Genomic DNA, 21607 nt, shown 5'->3' with positions numbered 1-21607 from the left:
CTGAAGTTTACTAGGACAGGGCTAGCTAATTAGGCCTGGCCATCCTTAGAGCCATCCCCTAAGACCAGCTCCCAGAAGCCCTTCCTCCCATGTCCTCCTTCAGCCAGTTATAATAGTAACAGTGGATGTTTTCTGAACATTTCTGAGAGGCAGGGGCTGGTACCTGTATTGTTTCATTTTATCCTGATAAAAACCCCGTGATGGAGAGAGATGGGGAATGTGCACTTCAGGAGCTGCCTTTCAATTCTCTGATGGTGCTCTCAATTAGACAAAACAAAGACTCTTGTTACATCGCGTTCCAGAGATGCTTAAAATGCAGTGAACTAGGCAAAAATGGGCATTCTTTCCTCCAGAACTCTGCCATTTTCCGTCAACCCAATGATTGCCACCCTCCCCATATCCTCTACCGTCTCTTCCAGACATGACCTAATGCTCCACCTTGTTACAAATGACCTCATAGAAAGAAATCACATTTCCAGAATATATAATACAAAATGAACTTCTCTGTGGTGTCTTTAAACACCTGTTTCTGGTCTGTGCTCCTCCAGAGCTTTCCCTAAATGGCTTTCTTCTGCCTCTTGTTCATGGACCATTATCATCAACACCTTTTCCTTTTCTAATTTTTTAAACTGTGGTAGAATATATATACAACATAAAATTCACCATTTTTACTATCTTTAAGTGGACAGTTCAGTGGCATTCACCATCACCACCATCCATCTCCAGAACTTCTTCATCTTCCCAAACTAAAACTCTGAACCCCATTACACATTAGCTCCCCACTCCCTGTACCCTCCGTCCCCACTGGTCTACTTTCTGTCTCTTATGAATCTGAGTCCTCTAGGAATCTCATCTAAGTGGAGTCACACGGTATTTGTCCTTTCGCAACTGGCTTACTTCCTTTAGTATTACTTCATGTGCTCTGGATGTGTGAGAATTTACTTCCTTTTTGAAGCTGAATAATATTCCCTTATATTTATATACCGCATTTTGCTTATTCATTCACCCATCGATGGCTACTAGGCTTGCTTCTACTCTTTGGCTATTGTGAATATTGTTGCTACAAACATGAGTGTACAAATATCTGCCTGAGTCCCGCCTTTCGTTCTCTTGGGTACATTTCCCGAAGTGACATTGCTGGATTGTGTGGTAATTCTAAGCTTACTTTTTTGAGGAACTGCCGTCTTGTTCTCCAGAGTGGCTGCACCATTTTACATTTCTATCAGTGCACAAAGGTTGCAATTTCTCCATGTCCTCGTCATCACTTATTATTCTGGTTGGTTTTTTTTTTTTCCATAATAGCCATTATGATGGCTGTGAAGCAGTCTCTCATTTCAATTTTGATTTGTATTTCCCTAATGACTAAGGATGTTAAGCATTTCTTCTTGTGCTGATTGGCTATCCTTTTGGTATCCTTTTTAAGAGCAATGTTGTTCAAGCCCTTTGCCTATATTTTTAGTCAGGCTGTTTTGTTGTTGTTGAGTTGTAGGATTTTTTTTAATAACCTGGGCATCAGTCCTTCATTAGATATATGATTCGCAAATATTTTTCATTGGTGGCCTTCTCAATCCATGGATAACCTCCTTTGAGGCATCAAAGTTTTCAATTCTGATGAAGTCCGGTCTGAGTGTCCTTTTGTCGTTGCCTGTGCTGTTGGTGTCACATGAACACCTCTTTCTCAAGTCTGTTTTCTCCTTCCCACGTGTGACCCAACAGGTATCCGCAGAGCCAGTCCGTGTTTCAAAATGCAGACATGCACACCACCAGCAGCAGCACCTCGCCCCCCGTCCTGCTGATGGGACAGGCGGTGCCTCAGCCCAGCTTCCCCGCCGCCGCCTCCAGGCAGTCACCCCTGCAGCCCGCACAGGCCCCGCAGCAGGCACAGCACTTCCTGCAGGTGGGCACCGCCGCACTCATGCGTGAGGGCACAGGGCCCGGCTCTAAGGCAGAGGCCTGGCAGGCTTTCCCTCCCTTGCTTTCAGGGTGGTTCTAGTCCTCAGTTCCGAAATAAGCCCCACATAGATTTGCATTTGAATCTTTGCAGTCTATGAAGTTTATAATACTTAAAGTTTATAAAATCTGTGCATCTTTAGTATGAGAATTTAGACTCAGCCATTATGCCTCATAGGTCTGTATTTTTATTACAGTGTCCATATTTTTTTTTTTTTGCTCTACTTTTAGAGCAAAAATCAGACGCTGACTACTGTGTTTGTCAGACTTGTTGGTCTGTTTATACACAAAGTCTGATACAAATATAAAATTAAACCATGTTTAAAGATACATCAAACTTGCCTGATAAATACAATAATGTGGCATGAATTTGGGGCTTTCCAGGGAAATGTGGGGCACATTTACATGTGGTCACCACTTACTTCAAGCAAGTGCCAAATCCACTGGAGCCCGAGAGCCAGTAATTGGAGTTCAGATGGGACAGAAGTGTCTGCTTGGGCTCTGGCCTTCCCTCTGACATATGCCCAGAGCACCTTCCTGCCCCAGCCCTGACCCTGTCCTGTGTACATCCTTCCTGGCCTCCAGCCCCCACCACAGGGCAGTGCATAGCTTTTCTGTCACTCTGCCTACCATGCTTGGGCACCTTCAAAGCCACAGGAGAGTGTGGTGACTGAGACATTTTAAGGATAGAGGGATAAAGATGAAAGGAGTCAACCTTGAAGGTCTTGAATACAATTTAATTCCAAAGATGCTAAATCATTTGTGATATACCTTTCAAAGTTCTCTGACCTCAAGCATAGTGGGAGCAAACTCTAGACTTCAGTGTGGCATGTCTTGTCATTTTGTAGGACACAGAAGCAATTTTTGGATGGGTTCAGGTGAAGTGAGAAGACAGGGATGGTCTGGGCAGAGTTAGAGGCCTCCTGTGTCTTTCTTCAGCCTTGGCAACACACATGTTCACAGACACCTGTAACTTCAAGATGTGGTGCTAAGAATATACAGAACATTTGGGCCTGTTTGCTGCCCTCAGGGGCCTCAGGGTGCATTGTGGGGAGAGGGGATGTCACAGAGAGCTGTCAGATTCTGGGTTAGTGCCAGGTAAGAGCACTGTGCCTGGAGGCCTTCGTGGAGGAAGGACTCGAGGCTGGGGGGGCTGGGGGGACAGGGCGGCACCTGCTGCAGAGCCGAGGTGTGGATGGAGTGAAAAGACAGGAAGGGACAGTGTTCCAACAAGAGAGACAGCCTGAGCAAAAGTGGAGGTGCAGGTGTGCCTGTGGTGTCCTGGGTTGTTTGGATGGGGGAGATTTCATAGACGAGAATAGTGGGAGATGGGGCTGACGGTTCCAAAGTTAGGGTTTGACCAGTTGAAGTTTCTGAGCTTCAAATGAGGATGTTCCCCAGTAGATGCTGGCGAATGGCAGTATTTGGAAGTAGTTACCGAATCAGGGACCATGGTGAAAAGTATGCCGACTGCACGTGTGTTTGGATTCTGCTCTGTCAGTTATCTGCATGTGGTCTCAGGTTCCAACATCCCAAAACATATAGGCCACATGTTCAGGAAACCATTCCCCAAAGCCTAGTCCCTGGCCCACTGGCCCAAAGGAACCCCTAGTGCTCGGCTTCCGAATTCACACCCACCTGGGGGAGCCTCAGGCTCCTTTCTTCCCCACCCACCCTACCCCCAAGGTCCTGCCACCACAAGATCCCACCCGCCCCCCTCCCAGCCATGGAGGTGAGGCCTGTAGTCTGACCACACCGGCATTGCCGCCCCAGCATCTCAGCGGAGGAGTTGCCAAAGCACAGAGGCACCTCTGGAGCCCTTTGTCTCTTCTTCGCAGGTACAGGCACCGACCTCTTTGCACAGTGAGCAGCAGGACTCCCTACTTCTCTCCACCTACTCGCAACCGCCAGGGACCCTGGGCTACCCACCCCCACCCCAGCCCCCACGCCCACCCCGAAGGGTCAGCAGCCTGTCTGAGTCCTCGGGCCTCCAGCAGCCGCCCCGGTAGTGCCCTGGCACCTCAGTCGGGTCACAATCAGCTTTAACCAATGGACGGACAATGGGAGTGGCCACAGGAGTGGGGGAGAGGAGTTTTAAACCCTTGGCTTTTATGCACACTGCATACATTTCAGAACTCCTGGATGGTAACCTTCTCCGGAGCACAGCAGCTGGCATGTGACACATGATCAGAGTACTGGCCGTGTTTCCCTTGCCTGTGTGTTTCTCGGGCACACTCTACAGCCATACTCGGATGGGAACCGAGTGCCCCCGCGTAAGTGTCGTTACTCAGTTGACTTAGCAGGTGGCACGGCTCGCTGCGTCCTCCTGAGAGAGTGTACTGGTCCCTCTAGCCGGCTGTGGTCTGTCCACGCTTGCTAGCTGGCCTTCACTCTCTTGACCCTCTTTTCTTTGCATTCGAGAAGCACTGGGTCAGAGATCTGTTGAAGAGAGAGAATAAAGAGATTATTTTTCATTATTTTTAAATGGTTGTTTTTGTTTTAATTTGCACAGCTGCACAGAGGAGATAACTTAGGCACTTTCAGGTTTTAAAAATAATAAGGTCTCCTGACTTCATTTGGAGACCGCAGTAACAAAACCAGCCCACCAATCAGATGGCAGAGCTGGTCATTCTTCACCAGGCTGCAGACCCACACCCTCTGGCCTAAAACCTAATGGAAGGAGGTTCTTCACCCCATGCCCGTTCTGGTGATTATTGTTTCCCCTAAATATAACACTGGACTGTTCCTGTTTACTTGGTTGATTGCAACTACAAAGGCCGACTCAAAGCAAAGCACAATCATGCAGCTGATGTTCCGGAATTCTGTCGGGAACTATGAGACTTTGGAGGAAGAGGTTCCACAAGCCAGACAGGCCTGTGGAGCCCCAGGTCCCCGAGGAGACCCCACCACGCACCGGCCCCTTGAGTCAGAATGCTGCATCTTTCTACAGATCTTTCATGATAAGACCGAGGATTGGATTCTCCTTTTCAAAATGCACTTTGCTTTTTTTGTATGTTTTGTTATGTTGAGATGTTTCTAAAGAAAAAGGTTTTATGTAATTAAAAGACGAAGTGTAGTGAACTGTACAGCTGTTGTAATAATGACCTATTTCTATATAAAATAAAATTGTATGGATTATGTGTAAATTATTTTGTATCTGAGACGCCAGTTCCTTTCCCAAATATAAAAGTATAAAAGTTTTCCTGTGTTTTTCTGTGAGTGGAAATTTTGTAATAAATTAACGAATTTGTACAATTTCCTCTGGAGGCAGTTTCTGTCCCTTGGTATACATGCATGCATACATCTTTTCTTCATTAACATTTTTTTTTTAATTTCAAGACATTTCTAAGGATAATCGAAGATATCAAAAAGGTGAAAGCAAGCAATGAATAAATCAGTTTTTTGAGCTGCAACATATGCACCAACGCATCAGGCTCCTGACCTTCATAATTAAAGGTTGTGCCAGAAAAAAAAAAAATGGTATAAAGATGACAGCACAACAGACAGAAACAGCAAAAGCCCCTGGAAACAACTCAGCCTTCTAGACATAGGGAATCTGTGGATCTGACGGAGACAATCTGCATCAAAGCAGTCACAACTCATAATTAAACTCACCTGGGCTGGACTTCATGGGCTCCAACTGCCAACACTTAGATCTATCAGTGATGTGCATGGGGTTTGTGTGTCTGTGTGTGAGAGGTGTGTACACACGTTTTGTTGGTGGGGGGAGATATAACAGCAGCATCTAGGAGACTTCTGCCAACTACAGATATCCCCCCCCCCCTGCCATGAGGCCTCATCACGCTGACATAAGGGTGCCCTGGCACGCCATGATTGAGAATCACGGAGATGGCGCTGCTCAGCACAGCCCTTTCCGTAAACATTGGCCCAAGAGAACTTTCTTTCCTTGTTCCATTGCTATAGTTCTGTGCTTCTACCTGCCTCCCTGTGAAGTGGGGGTAGCTCCTCTGTTCTGTGGCAAGGATCACTTTTGGTTGGCACAAGAGGCTATGCAAATAAAGTCACCAAAAAAGGAGTTTTATTGTTCACACAATTGCTGTATTCCCAAAAAAAGGTAAGTCTCAATGTTCTGCATGCTTTAGGATCATTTACTACTCTTTAAAGGAATCAGAAGTGAACCCTCTTTCTAAAATGAGAAGTCTAGGGGTTGCCTGGCTGGCTCAGTCAGTGGAGCATGTGGCTCTTGATCTCAGGGTCATGAGTTCGAGCTCCATGTTAGGCGTGGAGCCTACTTAATAAATAAAAGAAAGATGTAGAGGCTGCTTTTAAGGCAAACAGGCTCGAGCAATGGAATATATAGAAAAGGCAGACAGTGGCCCCATGGCTGAATACAGACAAGCCCATCAAGTGACCCACCTCAAAATATCCATAGGCTGCAATTAACCAAAGGGCTACATACAACCAGGCTCAGTTACCAAAAAAGGGGTCATTCCATACCTCACCATACCTCCTCACCTTCCCTCTTTTAAAACAGCCCCCACCGTCTTGTTGCAGACAGCCTCTCTTTTGCTGTCCTGCTTGCAGCTCCCTTGTGGTGTATTCAGTAAACTTCTATCACCTTTCTGCCTTGGGTAAATTCTTTCACCACCCACACTGCCAGCCCTGCATAATCCAATCAGGAAAGACACCACATTTAGACACCACAAAAAACTCTGTGTGAAACTAGATGAACTATTTGGCAATTGAACTGTTCTGTAAATTCGAAGGTTTATTATACATCTGATTTTTCTGTATTTGTATTTTAATTGGCCGTCAGAATCCTAAATAAATCAAGATTTTTAATGGAAGCAGCATACTTATTGTACCAGGATTTTCAAGCTGGAAGCCATTGAAAGATGGCAGAGTACAAACCATGTTACTAATTTAATTTAGCATTGCTTAAATTTCATACATGTTCAGAATCTGGATAAAATCAGAAAACTCTTATTGTGCAACATTTTTTTAAACCCACATAACATCAAAAAAAGCAAAAAATAAATAAATAAACACACATAACATCAGTGGAAGTTCAATCCCTAAGATTTTGATTCATTTAATTCCACTCTTTAAAAGGTGGTTTTGTAACCCTGTCTTGTTTCCAAAAAAAAATCATGACCTTTCTCTTCGGAAAACTGTAAAGCCTTGGCTTGTAAGAAGCGGGTGAAATGTGAACTCTGGAATACGCAAGCTTTGGAATGCTACTACTGGACAGATCTTCCTTTAGTGCCTTCCTTCTGCACCACCACACCCCTTTCATCTTCACAATCTTTCAGTGGCTTTTCTTAGGAAATCCCATTGGACCTTCCTAAGCACAATCTACCCAAAAAGACCCTTCAGCATTTTAGGGTTTGTTGCCCCCTCGAGACTGGCATCTTCTTCCTTGCTGCCCCTACAGGGAAGCATTCAAATCCTGTCTCATTTTAAGGATTCCCTGGTAATCACTAAAAGTAAAAAGACATGGGAGAGAAACCCAGCTAACAAAGTTCATCATAAAGGTTTTGGTCTCTGGGAGGCCAGCAGTGACTGGCCTGACCCCTGAGGCTTGAGAGAGAAGAAGCTGGAAGAGCCTGCAGGGCTAAACTGAAACAGGAGACCCCCCCCCCCCCCCCCAGCCAGGCTAACGATTATCAGTCCTTCAGACCAAATGGTTTTTATTGTCTGTTCAACCTTGACTTAAAGCAGCACAGTTGACATCTGAGAGGGCCACTTCGTAGATTTCCACTGGTGGGGTTTATTTGCTTGAAATTTCACAACTTTAGAGATACGAGAAGATCCTACAATGTTTCAGAGAAAATAAAACAGATCACCAAGGAGGCCACATGACTTCTCAACAACCACTCTGAAAGAAGACAATGGAGAATACCTTCAAAACAGTGGGGAGAAGTTATTTTCAACCTGAAATTCCATACAAGTCAAAACATTAATAAATTTGAGGGTTGAATAAAAACCTTCAGGTATGTGAGGGCTCAACAACTTTAGCTCCCATCCTCCCTGTCTTAAGAAGCCATTAAATGGTGTGCTCCTGGGAAGAAAGGGAGTTCATTTAGAATAAGGAAAGCACGGATCCATGGATCAAACTGACTGTCTTAGAATCCCCAGATTGGTGATACCCAGTTCCTAAGCCTCTGGGAAGTTCTAGAATCATCCCTCTGGGCATCTCCTCAGAGCTCCCTATCGTCTCTCACATCATACCTAATCCACTTGTTCAGCTAGACTGCTTACTGCTTCCCCAGTTCCCCTGCCTTTTGATCTCCTTCCTCAGTATGTCTTCTCTCCTAGCCTTTGTTCCCCAAGGGACAACACAGGTAGAAAGCAACCCAGCCCCATACGCAGTCCTTACTCTGTCCTCATCTGGCTCTTTCCCACTCCCCGTTGCTCCAGTAGTGAAACTTGCTAAAATCACTGACACTCTCCTGTTTGGAGAATCTAGTGGGTACATGTTTTTGCCTTCCTTAAACTCTAGCATTTAGAACGTGTTGACCACTTTGGCTTCCTTTAGACTTAGAACATGTTCAACTAAATCTTTTCCTACTGCTCCAATGACTCGTTCCTAATTTCTTCAGCCCCCATCTCTTAAATGTAGTGAGTCTACACCGGTTTTCTCCAAATCCTCTTGGTTTTACCTACTTGTATCTATAAAATCAGTCTGCTTCTTTCCAATCCCGCTGCAACTGCCTTAGTTCAGAACTCCTTGTCTCTTATGTAAATAACTTCTTCCTACTAGTTTCCTTGCTACGATCTTGCCCACCTGCTCCCAATCTATTCTTCACAATGTAACTGAATTAATTCTAAAACAAATCTGACCATGGCACTGCCCTCCTGATAACTTCAATGATGCATTACTTGTAAAACTCTTGAGTAAGGCCCCACACTACCTCATCTCTCCGCCTAGAGTCTAGGAAACCCTATTGCTTCAGACAGTTCACCTGCCACGCTCCACTTCTCTGCCGGTCTACCTCCTGCCCATCCTTTCAGCGCAGCACTAGCCTCCCTGCTTTCTGCACCCCCGGCCCACCCATGCATCGGGCCGGACACGACCCTCGGGTGGCTCCACAGTCCAGGACAGTAAGTAAGCACTCCCATTCAGGAGTGTCCTTGCTCGACGAGGGCGCCGCCAGGGCGGCAGCTGTCTCCGATTTCAACGGTACCGCCAGCCAGGGGCGGCACCACACTCAGGTTCATCAAACGTCGGCCGAATCAACGAGAGAATGGGAAAAACAAATTAGAGTCTTTTTTTTCCCCGCCCCAGGTCCCATCCAGCTGTGGGCCTGGGCTTTATTTCCTCTGAAGATTTAGGTGCAGAGGCGAGAGACCCTGCCGCACCTCCACAGCGCGGTGGGGGCAACTAGGCTACTAGAAGGCAGACGCCGAGAGCGCGCGGCAGGAACGCGCAGTCTCAGCCCTCCCCGGCTCCGCCCCCAAAGTGTGCTTGTTTTTCCCCGGACGCGCGCCGCTTACGTCGCAGCCTCGCCTCCCTCTTCCACCCACCTCCAGGCGACCCGGAAGTTGTACGTGTGACGCTGCTTTCCCTCTCCCACAGTACCTCGCGGTCTTCCTTTCCAACCCGGGCCTGGCAGGGTGAGTGTGGGTGCTGGGTCTCAGCTTCGATAATCTGCTTCCATCCTCGCTGGGGATTGTGCTGACCGGGACCGCGAGATTTCTTCTAAGCCGGTCCAGGACTCCGCTTTTCTCGGGGACGCGAACCCGCGCTGTTTAGTGGGTTTTCGTAGCCTGGGAAGGAGAGTGGCCAGGCTTACGGGAGCCGAGCCTGCAGGGGTTTCTGGGGCTCCGGGAGCATCTGAGGGGCACGGCGCTTTGACCGCGGGGAAGCCGACTTGGTTTTGCCAATACCTGGGGTTTCGGGCTTGCCACGACCTTTTGCACCGGCAGCGCCCTGAGGGTGGCAGCGTGAGGCCGGGCTCGGGAGGGAGGGAGGACTTGGGTTTGTGCTGGTCCCATTCTGGTCTGAACTTCCTTGTCGCTTGGGTTTAGATGGCTCCCGCAAAGAAGGGTGGCGAGAAGAAGAAGGGCCGTTCTGCCATCAACGAGGTAGTGACCAGAGAATACACCATCAACATTCACAAGCGCATCCATGGAGTGTGAGTATGTCTGCAGTCGGCCCGATACCTTGCTGGTTGGGGGCTTCTGAACTCACGCGTCTGGCTGTCACTCTGAGGTCTGTCTAGTTAAAAGCTAAAAATTCGGATCTCTGTTCCATGTCCCCTGTTTAAGGTTTATAGGGTTTAAAGCGTAATCCTCGGAGGTTCGTGATTGGAAACACAAGATTGAATTGTAGTTTCTGGGAGAACCAGTTGGGGAAACTTGGTGATGATAAAATAATTTCACTGGGTGCTTTGTAACTGAATAAACCTGGGCAGGCTAAAGGGTAAAAGATGCATATAGGAAGGCAAACTTTTAAATGTCTCTAGACCCCTGTAAAGCTAAGCAATTAACTGGAAAAGGAGTATTCAATCCAGGATGTGGACATTCAGAGGGGATTCTTTTAGTTCCTGACACAAATATGTATTAACTAATCCTGGTTGAGTTGTAATACCAGAAATGAGACTGTTAGACAAGAAAAGAATGTGTCAATAGAGTATTAGGGCAATATGTGTGCAAAGGACACATGGCTGTTGTGGATTTGTGATGTACAAGAATATTGAGAATGATTTTGAATGTTGTAGTTCTTGGAACTTTTTGTCTGTATGGTTTTAAGTTCTTGAGTTTACTGCTAAGAATGGAGACCCAACCCCTTATTGAATACTGTTATTTGGAGTATTTTTTGAAGATATGATATTTGTTAATTTTAAAACTCCTACAAACAAGCGCATTCCCCCCCCCCCCCCACTAGTATGTATGCATATTTTCTATTTGGCTTAATCATACCCTTGTAAGGAGAGACCAAGTAACCTTAAATTGAAAAAAAAAAAAAAAAAGAATTATTTTGGTTCAGTATCCATAGCCCCAGTTTGCAAAAACTTTTCAAGTAGTTCTGCCAAGGTTTAACCAGATATGATCCTTAAGGCTCAACTTGGACTTACAGTAAATAATCTTTCCTGAATTCTAAAGTTCACAAAATGTTTCTACAGGCAAAAGACACCAAAAGCAAATACAGAAATGAGAAGGTGATTGATCCTAGGTTCAGGCATTGAAGAGATTTTCACACTGATCTTTAAATATAGATAACACTGAGGCGTGCCTGGGTGGCTTGGTCGGTCAAGCATCTGATGATCAGCTCTGGTCGTGATCTTGCGGTTCATGAGCTTTCAGGGAGCTTGAGCCCTGCATCAGGCTCCTTGCTGACAGCTCAGAGCCTGGAGCCTGCTTTGGATTCTGTCTCCCTCTCTCTTTGCCCCTCCTTTGCTTATGCTCTGTCTCTCAAAAACACACACACACACACACAAATTAGAAGTAACGTTGATATGGGACACCTGGGTGGCTCAATCTCATGGTTTGAGTTCGAGCCCCAGATGGGACTCTGCTGACAGCTCAGAGTCTGGAGACTGCTTTGGATTCTGTCTCCCTCTCTCTTTGCCCCTCCTTTGCTTATGCCCTGTCTCTCAAAAACACACACACATACAAATTAGAAATAACATTGATATGGGACACCTGGGTGGCTCAATCTATAATGGTTTGAGTTCGAGCCCCAGATGGGACTCTGCTGACAGTTCAGAGCCTGGAGCCTGCTTCCGAGTCTCTGTCTCTCTGTGTGCCTCTCGCTCGCTCCCTCCATCCCTCCCTCCCCCTCCCCTACTCACACTTTCTCAAAAACAAATGAACATTAAAAAAAAAAAGTATTTTAGAAATAATGTTGATACAAGCTGGAAAGTTTCTTGGCTTTTAAGTATTATCTGCTTTCCATTCTGTAGAGTCTGTTGGCAGTATTTCTCAGTAAAAATAAAACAACATTCTAATGTGTGTGGAGCCTGTTAATGCCTAAACACTAATTTTGATTGGCATGTTAGCTATAGCAGTCTAGCTAAACACCTGGTCAGATTAAAAATAGAGTTCCAAAATCAAGACCAAATTTTAATTGGACCGCCTATAAACTTCTACATTGGAGTCCCTTACCTTGCCTCCTGAATGTCCTGGTCTTTTGAGGTCATTCTAAAGTTTCAGTATTAAGCTCCTCAGAGCAATAGAGCAAAGTGGTAGCTAAATTCTTGGGGCAAAGGACACATGGCTGTTGTGGACTTGTGACATACAAGAATATTGAGAATGATTTTGAATGCTCTAGTTCTTGGGATTTTTTTTGTCTGTATGGTTTTTACAGTCTGTGCCTTTTGGAAAAACCAACACCTTGTTAACTGGTTTAAGGCAAAGACCCGTACAAATTCTGGTCCCCTTAACCATTCTCTAAAATGGTGGAGTATGACTGACAACCTAGAAACCAGAAACCTGGAGCCATTTTGGCTGAAAGTTGTGGACCAGGGCGTGAGAAAAGGTGGCTGTAAGGAGATTTGCATTGTTGGTGAAGAGCTTTTGGGAAGGCCTAAGTGTGTGCAGAAACAAGACCGGAACGTGTGTGTTGTAATATCGACTTCAAACTATCCGTAAATAGAAGTGAGGTCCCAAACAGACATTCTGTCCCCAAAGCCTCTTTGGCTAGAGAATTCAATAGTAATTGGTCCAGAGAAAAGTAGTGAGTCCTAGTCAAATTGATAGCCCTGCTTCCCATGTTCTAATTTTGTAGGTATGTATATACGTCTTTATTCAGTGAGAAGCGCAGTACTCTGGGGTATACCTATAAAATTCTCCTTGACCATTCTTCCAGTCCTCTGCCTGCACTCAGGAACATCAGCACCAGAATCTTAATTCAGAGGACTACCTAATGCCAGAGTCATACTAAGTCATTTTAACAGGTTTCTTTGAGAAATTGACTTAGTGTGGTTCTTAGAAGATCAGCACAGAGGCCAGATTCCCCTAATACAGTGATCAGACATCAAAGTTCATGTTTCTCTCTCCCTTTTTAAAGTCACCTTTAGTCTTAGATACTTTAAACGCACAAACTAATAGTAAACACATTCATGTAAGGAATACCATATCACTATTCTTTGGATAGATCTTGAAATAGCAGTGGACTTGCAAGGTGATGAGATAATAGTTGGGGTGGGGTACTTGTTCAGTCTTCCTTTGAAACGCTTAGAAATCTTTTTTTTTCTCCTGCAAGGTCTTTCTCAGAAAATGCAGGCAGTGCAGAAGTAAATGACCAAAACTACAAATCTGTCCTTGTAGGATACCAGCACTTTTGTTGCAGGAAGATGTCCTCTCAGTTCATTAGGAGCATCCAGATCAGAACCAAAGTAACTCTCAGTGCTGGTGTTCCATTCAAAGCAGATCAGCCTCCGAATCATCTGATGGTGGAGATCCTGATACCGGCTATAATGCTATACTGGGGGCACACAAGTCAGTAGAGGCCAAAGAAGGAATTTGAAGAGTCTGAAAGATTTTTGTTCTTTTTCCTTATTAGGCTGGAATTCTGAACCACACCTTCCAAGGCTCTTAATTGAGGGAGATGATTATACTTTAGTTGAGGCCAACAGACCTGTGTTGGAGTATTCCTTTATTGTTTGCCTGAAGTAGGCTCTTTCACTGTAATGTGATGTGGTCACATTAATATTAAAAATGCCTGATGGAGAAGTATGTTTGGTTTAACAAGTGGAATATAGTACTACTTGGTTTTTTCATCTACTGTAACTCTGGATGCCTGGGATAGTCACCATTCCATAATTAATAACAGGAGCCATCACAGAAAGATTGTGCATAAGTGGGATTATTGCCACACCTACATTTCTCCTGTATTCCACGGTGCCATTGGGGCAATCTCTGAGATTTGTTGAAGGCACTGGGGTTTTTTGTTGCTTTTTAATTTTTTTTTTTCCAACATTCATTTTTGAGAAAGCAGAGTGTGAGTGGGGGAGGGGCAGAGAGAGAGGGAGACACAGAATCTGAAGCAGGCTCCAGGCTCTTGAGCTGTCAGCACAGAGCCTGACGTGGGGCTCAAACTCAAATCTTGAGATGACCTGAGCCAGTCAGACACTTAACCAACTGAGCCACCCAAGTGCCCTGAAATCCAGTGCCTTTTTGTACTGATGCTTCTTGGGAATAACCACATTTCCTTCCCCTCACCCCTTTATTTGGGACATTCATACATTTGTTTGGGAGAATATCAAGCACTTGACTGTATTAGGCACAGTCCTGGGCTCTGCAGATTCATTGGGAAAGCAAAGACCCTGTCCTTCTAGGTTACTTTAGTAAGAGATTAAGATTCAAAATGGTAAAAAGCACCTGGTGAAAAGTCAGTCATCTGTGAAAGTGCGTGCTGTTTTAAAGGCCACACAGATGATGGAACATTTGAAAAGTGTAGGGGTGAAACAAGTTCTTCAGGCAATTTATGCTTTGTTATAAAACCCCCAAGTGAAGACCTGAATCCTTATTCATTTCTCAGTGCCTGCTTGATAAGTAACAATTGACAGTTCATTGTTCATTCTTCTGTGGGAATGCTTTATTATTTTTTTACATCCAAAGATTCCACAGTCTTGTTCTTTTCTTATTTCTCCTCCAGCTGCTAACCTTGTGGTACCTCCTCACATCCTCTTAATCCTCCTTTCATCATCCTCTTAATGTTGAAGAGCCCCAGGACTCTTGTCTGTCTTCTATCTATGCTAGGTCATAGTAACTGGTCTCAGGGCCACATATATCCAATTACTATTGGCTTGGGTATTTATTCACATGTCCCAAACCAAGCTCCTAGCGTTCATCTTCACGCCTAACTTTCCCATTCCTCTTGAGGCTTTTCCCCCTCAGTCATTGTCAGGTGAGCATGTCCTGTTGGTCCTGCCTGCCACATTTGGACCAGTTGCCCTGGTCCCACCACCATTTCTCTCACTTAAATGGTTACAGTTAGCCTTGCTCAGATTCCACATGAGCTGGCCACTTACTTTCTTAATCATACCAGTAGCTGTGTGTGTGTGTGTGTTGCTCTTTTTTTTCCTTCTGCCTGAATGCTTTTCTCACAGATACCTAAATTGCTGTTCCCATGATCTGCAGATCTAGACTCTAGTATCTTGGCCATCTTATTTAAACCTGCATTCCCTTTCCCTAATGTTCCCTCTTTTTTCCCTGGTTTATTTTTTCTCTGTGGTACTTGATACCATCTCTTTTACTCCATATTTCACCTACATATAGCAGTTATACCTACTGCTGTTATTTCAGGCACCTTTTATTTCTAGATGGTCAGGTGTTTACATGAATGAACTGAACTTGCTTGATGGGTTCTAGAAATAGCAAGGAAGCTAAGTGAGGGTGGAGCAAAGGGAGCAGGGGAGATGGTAAGAGGCACAGGGGTCATCTTTTGTAAGTATGGAAAATCACTGAAGGTTTTAGAGCAGAATTAAGTCAATCTACCATGCTCTGTATGTTATATTGAATTTCATAAAATTCACTTCCATCTAACAAGTGAAGCGCCTATTAATGCGCCAGGGCCTGCATTGGGTTATAGAGATGAATGGTTGACATGGCCCCTTCTCTGAGCTTCAGTCGTAGGTGGTGGGGCACCTTTTTAGACTTGGGTCTCTGCTCCCGTTTGAAATGGCCTTCACTTGTCCAAATGCTTGGCCATTTCAGTGTGTAGTAAAGTTTTGCTTTTTCAACACTTTTATTTAAAAGCATGAAATTCAGATGAATTTGTGTCCTCATATAAACAACAGGTTAATAATATCTAACTCCGTTGAAACAGACATGAGTTAATGACCATGCCTGACACATGCTAAGAGCTCCAAGAATTGACTGTGGTTTTCATATCTCTTGAGAGGAAATGTTTAGTTTCCAAAAACATGCCATGTCTTAAGATATGACAAATAATGTATACTTTGATCTGAGAACACTTTTAGTTTTATAATCCATGTATTTTATGTTCCAAGTATATCCTGTTCTTTGATTTTGCTGGGCAGATGGTATTAGAGCATAGAGTGTTTTATCAGGAAAGAATTGTGTGTGTGTTAGCATTTCTTAGGATCATATGCAGAGCTCTTATCCCACATCATTGAAAGTAGATTGTGCATTTTCTGTTTCCCATGTGGAACGCTAGTTTTTGGGCATTGCGCATTGGGGGGAAAGAGGATTATTATTGCCTTAAGGCTTTGGTTTAGATTTGTTTCGTGAAAACGGGACATCATATGTTACATATTTCATTTAATTTTCTACTTATTTATTTTCTTTGAATCTCAGGGGTTTCAAGAAGCGTGCCCCTCGGGCACTCAAAGAGATCCGGAAATTTGCTATGAAGGAGATGGGAACCCCAGATGTACGCATCGACACCAGGCTCAACAAAGCTGTCTGGGCCAAAGGAATAAGGTGCTACAGTTATCTATGTTATAAGATGAACTTTTACAATTACACTAGCTTAACCAACTCCGCACAGTCTGTAGGTTCAGTGGAAGTATTTCCTTAAAATGTGATGATGACTCAAAGGGTGGGGTGGCATCTGCAAGGAAGTCCTTTGATGTGGCATTTGAACTGAGACCTAGATGATGAAAGAGCCAGCAGTGTTGGGGTCAGGTAAGAGCATTGCACAAAGAGCACACTTGGTGTGAGCTGGAACAGGTTGGTGAAGATGGGAGTACAGATGGTGAAGTGACTTGAACAGTGAATGAAGATGGAGAGTTAGGAAGGGAACAGACTATGTGGCATTTTGTTGTTCATGGCAAAGAGTTTGGTTCTACTAGACATAATGGGAAACCTGTGGTACAGTGGTTTTCAGCAGTAGGCAGTTCTGGTGTCACTACTGGAGGTTGCCACAGGTCAAGGGCTCTGCTAAATATCCCACAGTGCACAAGGCAGCACCCCCACAATTATCCAGCCCAATTGTCAATAGTGCCAAGCCCTCCTTATAAGCAGGACAGTGGTTTTTGCTGTGGAGGATGATATAAGGTACTGGAGTAGACCAGCTAAAGGGAATGGTGCTGGTGTGGATCTAGGTGATTATTAAGACTAGAGCAGGGGGAGGGAGCTGTCTGCATCTGGTGTTAGGGGAATGACAGAGGGACCTGAGATTCAGCCCTGCAGTTGCTGTCATTGAGCATTCTGGTAGAGAAGGTATGTCTAATAAAGGAGTGTCCAAAGAGGTTCATTGAGATGATGGGGGGAGGGGAGCACAAAAGCCAAGAAGAGTCCTGAGGTTTGGATTGCTTCAGAATGCTTCATGTCCTCAGACCAGTAAAAGGAGATAGTCTGCTGTAATGCTGCTAAGGTTGGGTGAGAGGAGAGGGTTGTGTGCATAAGGTAGGGAAACTGAACAGTCACTAGTCTTCTGTGTTGAATGTGTCCATCAGTGTTTGGTGTTTCTCCAAATTTACATTGAACATAGATGAATCCTATAATAATTAAGATTTGGGTGTTGGTAAGAGGGAAAAGACCTAGCATGTTTGGATCCATGTTTCAGCGTAGGTTGAGTGTCAGTGGTTGCTGCCTGCTGAGACAGATGTATATCCTGAGACCATAGCATTTAATGTCCACCTTGTGGGTATTTCTTTTCCAGGGAACTGGGCTGTCTACTTGTAGTGCCTGATCAGATTCAGATAAAGGATAGAACACAGATGAGGGGATAGGAGGTGTTAGTACCAGTGGCAGTTATTTTCTTGATAGGAGGCATTGACTTAGCATGTTTATATCTTTATTAGGAATGTTCCATACCGTATCCGTGTGCGGCTGTCCAGAAAACGTAATGAGGATGAGGATTCACCTAACAAGCTCTATACGTTGGTTACCTATGTACCTGTCACCACTTTTAAAAGTAAGTCGAAATCCCATAAAGCTGCTGGAATTAGAAAAGCAGCCTTAGCCCTTTTAGAACCTGAATTCATCTGTCCCAACAGATACTTAATTATGCACCTATGTGCCCTGCATCCTTCTTATAGGGAAATGGGTAACAGGCATAATAGTCACTGTAAACCTTTGTGTCATGGTGTGGGAAATTGCAGGAAGATACAAAACAGGTCCATAGCTGGGTTGTAAAAAGGTCATGTAATACTGGCCTCCACCCTTCAAGAGAAGGTTTTGGAATGTTAAAGTGTGAAGTGTGAGGAAGGAAATTGACTGACTCTCACTTCTTTTGCAGATCTACAGACTGTTAATGTGGATGAGAACTAATTGCTGATTGTCAAATAAAGGTATAAAACTGCCTTTCTGTTTGGATTTCCCTTTCTACTTGCCATGTACAGTTGACTCTTGAACAGTGTGGAGTTAGGGGTGCCAGTTCCCACAGTCAAGTACCCAAAACTTAATAGACTTACCAATGAAGTAAGCTAGAAGGAAAAATGTTGAACTAAATCAAGAGAAAATAAATTTACAGTGCTCTGTCAAAAAAAAAAAGTCCACATGTAGGGGTGCTGGGTGGCTTAGTAGGTTAAGTGTCTGACTTCAGCTCAGGTAATGATCTCACGGTTTGGTGGGTTCAAGTCCTGCGTCGGGCTCTGTGCTGTTTCCCTCTCTCTGCCCCTCCCCCCTCACTCTCTCAAAAATAAACATTAAAAGAAGAAATCCACATATAAACGGACTTATGCTGTTCAAGAGCCAACTGAAATATCTTTATGCAGTTGCCAATTACATAGGATTGCTTGGAGAGCTTTTCCTATAGGGTATGCCTGTGCCCCTTCTCCCCAACACCTGGGGTCTGAGTATCTGGGTAGAGTAGAGCCTAAGCAGGTTTTAAGAGTGATTCTGAAGTGCATCGTGGCCTGGGAAAACCTTTTTAGGTTATCTGGGACATTGGGGGTATACGTAATTCTAGGAAAGATTTTTCTAGAGACTGCCATGTAGAACTCAATCGCCATTGGCCACTTTACATATTTTAACATCTTTAAATGATGGAAATATCTTAAGACAATACATTTGATAGCTTCTTAAACTATTTTTTAATATAATTAAGCTGTTTGTATTGAGTATACCTTCAAAAGGTATAGAATAGTAATTGATTTTTGATGGATTAAGCCAGATTAAGGCTTTTATATACAGATCATGTTATATGTACAGCTCACTTGTTTGTAATGGCCCCCTGAAGTATTTTTAATCCCCATTTATGTGGAACCAAAGCTCAGAGGTAAAGTTTACAGTTACAATAATAAAATCCACTAAATTCAGCCTGAAAGCATTGTGTTGGAGGAATTATATTTCATCAGTGTTTACACCCCTGGTATTATCGAATGCTGTTGTAAATAGGTGCTTCATTTTTGAGCCCTAGGGGTGATGGTACTATACGTAACCACTGTGGGGAGTTGAACACCTACACTATCACTATTTACTGAGAACACAGACTGGGTGGGGATAATGGTGGAGATACCTCTAGACACAAATAAGTTATAAACAAGGACCAAGTCACTACAAAAGTTTCTTATTAAAAAACTTAGAGGCCAACATTGAAAGCATGGTTTGTACACATTTTTGGAAGGACAGAGTACAACCAAATATATTAAAATGGTTTCAATTACCAGCATTGAAACAAAATTAGTGCAAAAGAAAGCCAAATACAATTGCACAGATAGTGGCTCTTGGATCTTGAAAGTGAACTTGATTTGTAACCTCTCCCATTATCCAAGTGAAGAATGAGAGCTTGGGCTTTTGTCTCTGGTTTAGTATGATACATTCAACTCTTCTGTTGCATCTGCGAACGAAATCATACTAGCGTCACAGCAGAAGTGCCCATTTCAGCCAATCTGATGAAAGTGAAACAGCAAGTCCCAGCATCGAGGGAACTAATGCATGGATTCCCTATAGCACTGATGGGATCCAACTCATAATTCTCTTAAAGAATAAATAGAAATGCTTGAGGGTTGCATCAGTTCCCCTGGCCACAGTTGTGGCTGTCCGGTTGCTCATCCAGATACACAGCTTGCAAAATACGCTCAAAATGAATTAGGCTGAAATGAAGATTGAGGGGCTGACCCCTACAAAACAGGTCCAAGGCTTTGGTATGGCTGACTCCTCTCAGGAAACTGCTATCTTGCTACACGTTACTCAGCTTGAGTTCAGGCTGTGATTGGCGGCTCATTTCAAAAGTTTTGAGACTGTACTGATTGATCTTGGCGTTTTCAAGTTTCGATTTAATGTCCAGTGGCTTTTCAAAAAAGTTTACTAATGACTGTTCAGTCAGAAGTGAAGCTAAAATATGTTCAAGGGAGACAGTCCAGTCCCCTTCTACCTCTTCAGTAAATGTCCGGGAGTCCTGGGGAATCTTCCCAGCGTTGTTGTCTGCAAAAACCGAGTCCTGGTCTGGAGAAAGAGCTGAAGCCCGCAGCTCCTCCCCACCTTCCTGGGAGCAGCTTCCAGAGCTGCTGCTTCTCTGCCCCACTTCCCCAATCTGCAGCAGCAGAGTGGTTACTGTGGCAATGGCTTGATATAATTCATTTTCTTCTGGATCTTCATGGAACATACTGTACAAAGTTTTACAGAACTGGATAAATTCTCTCTGGAATTAAAAAATACACAGCAACATAACCAGGATAGAAATATAATGTATATATTTTTTAACTTAAAAGTTCTTAGAGAAAACCACATAGCAGTCTTTGAAGCAAATGATAAGATAGTTTGCCTTTCTACTCAGAAAGTACTACCAGTGACTCCAGGGAATTTGACCACACAGAAATGTGCTCTTTGTCTATACAGTAACTATTAAAAAATCTGTGCATTCCAGAGGACATGTGTACCCTTTAATCCAAGTCAACTTGTAGAAATGGATCCAAAAGCTATAGAGATTTGTTTATAATGTTTAAATCTAGGATTTACAACAGAGAAAAAGTTGGAGACTGCTTAAATGTTATGACTAAACAAAATAATGGCTTATTCATCTGATAGGATACCAGGCAGGAACTTAACAGATGTGAAATGAAGTAAAACAGTGATGCCTGATGCTTTTTCAAAGTATATACACATTGCTGCTCAAATGGAGAATCTAATGTGATGAAAGGCACTTCTAGTGGGATTTAGCTATACATTTACTCAATAATTTGGGAGAGGGGCACCTGGGTGGCTCAGTCAGTTAAGCATCCGACTCTTGATTTCATCTAAGGTCATGATTTCATGGTTTGTGAGATAGAGCCCCACATCAGAGCCTGCTTGGGATCCTTTCTCCTCTGCTCCCCTGCTCACTCCCAAAATTTTTAAAAATAATTTGGGAGAGCTATTCATGATTTTGAAGTAAATGAAAGCAAGGTATTAAAACAGCCTACTTTTGTTTATAGTTAAAAGTTGACAGACATCCTGTATATCAGAATGTTAGCAACGGTAGCTCTGGGTGATGGGATTTAACTGGCTTTTTAAAAAGTGAGGTAGAGTTGACCTACAGCATTGAAATGTGACTATATCCAAGAGAGAGAATGAAAATTTGAGAGCAACTCCCCAACAGAGTAGAGCAACCCTTCTGAAGTATTCCAGGATATATGAATGCCATGTGTTCTGTGGTCAAAAGAGACCAAGAAACACTGCATGCTGAATTCCTTCTTGAAGGCTCACAGTCCATATTAGCACCAAAAAGACTGATAATCCTATAATAAAGAACATTTCCAACTTGAAGCCTACATTTCCCAAACTTTGGGAGGAATCCTTTAAACATTTCCCTTTTAGTCACCAGTGTTCAGCTCTGATCCTTTGATTATGGTTTTGG

The 21607-nt window shown here is 43.9% G+C and overlaps 3 protein-coding genes across 7 annotated transcripts in view; 2 read left to right on the top strand and 1 right to left on the bottom strand.

The window, feature by feature from the left end:
- NPAS2 (neuronal PAS domain protein 2) overlaps positions 1-4404 on the top strand; it is a 158702-nt gene extending 154298 nt beyond the window's left edge. For all 3 annotated transcript variants that reach the window (XM_047852355.1, XM_047852354.1, XM_047852356.1), the window contains 2 exons: positions 1717-1897; positions 3789-4404. In XM_047852355.1, coding sequence (XP_047708311.1) covers positions 1717-1897; positions 3789-3959 — 352 coding nt within the window. In that variant the 3' untranslated portion in view covers positions 3960-4404. The remainder of the gene's footprint in view (positions 1-1716; positions 1898-3788) is intronic.
- Positions 4405-9424: 5020 nt separating this feature from the next.
- Positions 9425-18131, top strand: RPL31 (ribosomal protein L31). Its single transcript, XM_047852358.1, has 5 exons — positions 9425-9528; positions 9943-10049; positions 16180-16305; positions 17631-17743; positions 18068-18131. Exons 2-5 carry the CDS (start codon positions 9943-9945, stop codon positions 18097-18099), a joined length of 378 nt encoding a protein of 125 aa, XP_047708314.1. The 5' UTR covers positions 9425-9528; the 3' UTR covers positions 18100-18131.
- Positions 18132-19323: 1192 nt separating this feature from the next.
- Positions 19324-21607, bottom strand: part of TBC1D8 (TBC1 domain family member 8) — a 118364-nt gene continuing 116080 nt past the window's right edge. For all 3 annotated transcript variants that reach the window (XM_047852351.1, XM_047852352.1, XM_047852353.1), the window contains one exon: positions 19324-20413. In XM_047852351.1, the coding sequence (XP_047708307.1) occupies positions 19952-20413 (462 nt within the window). In that variant the 3' untranslated portion in view covers positions 19324-19951. The remainder of the gene's footprint in view (positions 20414-21607) is intronic.

Source organism: Prionailurus viverrinus, chromosome A3 (genome assembly GCF_022837055.1).
Source record: "Prionailurus viverrinus isolate Anna chromosome A3, UM_Priviv_1.0, whole genome shotgun sequence".
Lineage (NCBI taxonomy): Eukaryota > Metazoa > Chordata > Mammalia > Carnivora > Felidae > Prionailurus > Prionailurus viverrinus.
This window is presented reverse-complemented; position numbering and strand designations above follow the sequence as displayed.

Bases quoted from the DNA above. Each gene is read 5' to 3' on its own strand.
- RPL31 (XM_047852358.1), top strand. From the start codon at position 9,943: ATGGCTCCCGCAAAGAAGGGTGGCGAGAAGAAGAAGGGCCGTTCTGCC. The intron at 16,306-17,630 runs GTGCTACAGTTA...TATCTTTATTAG, and splicing joins GTCTGGGCCAAAGGAATAAG to GAATGTTCCATACCGTATCC. The intron at 17,744-18,067 runs GTAAGTCGAAAT...CTTCTTTTGCAG, and splicing joins ACCTGTCACCACTTTTAAAA to ATCTACAGACTGTTAATGTG.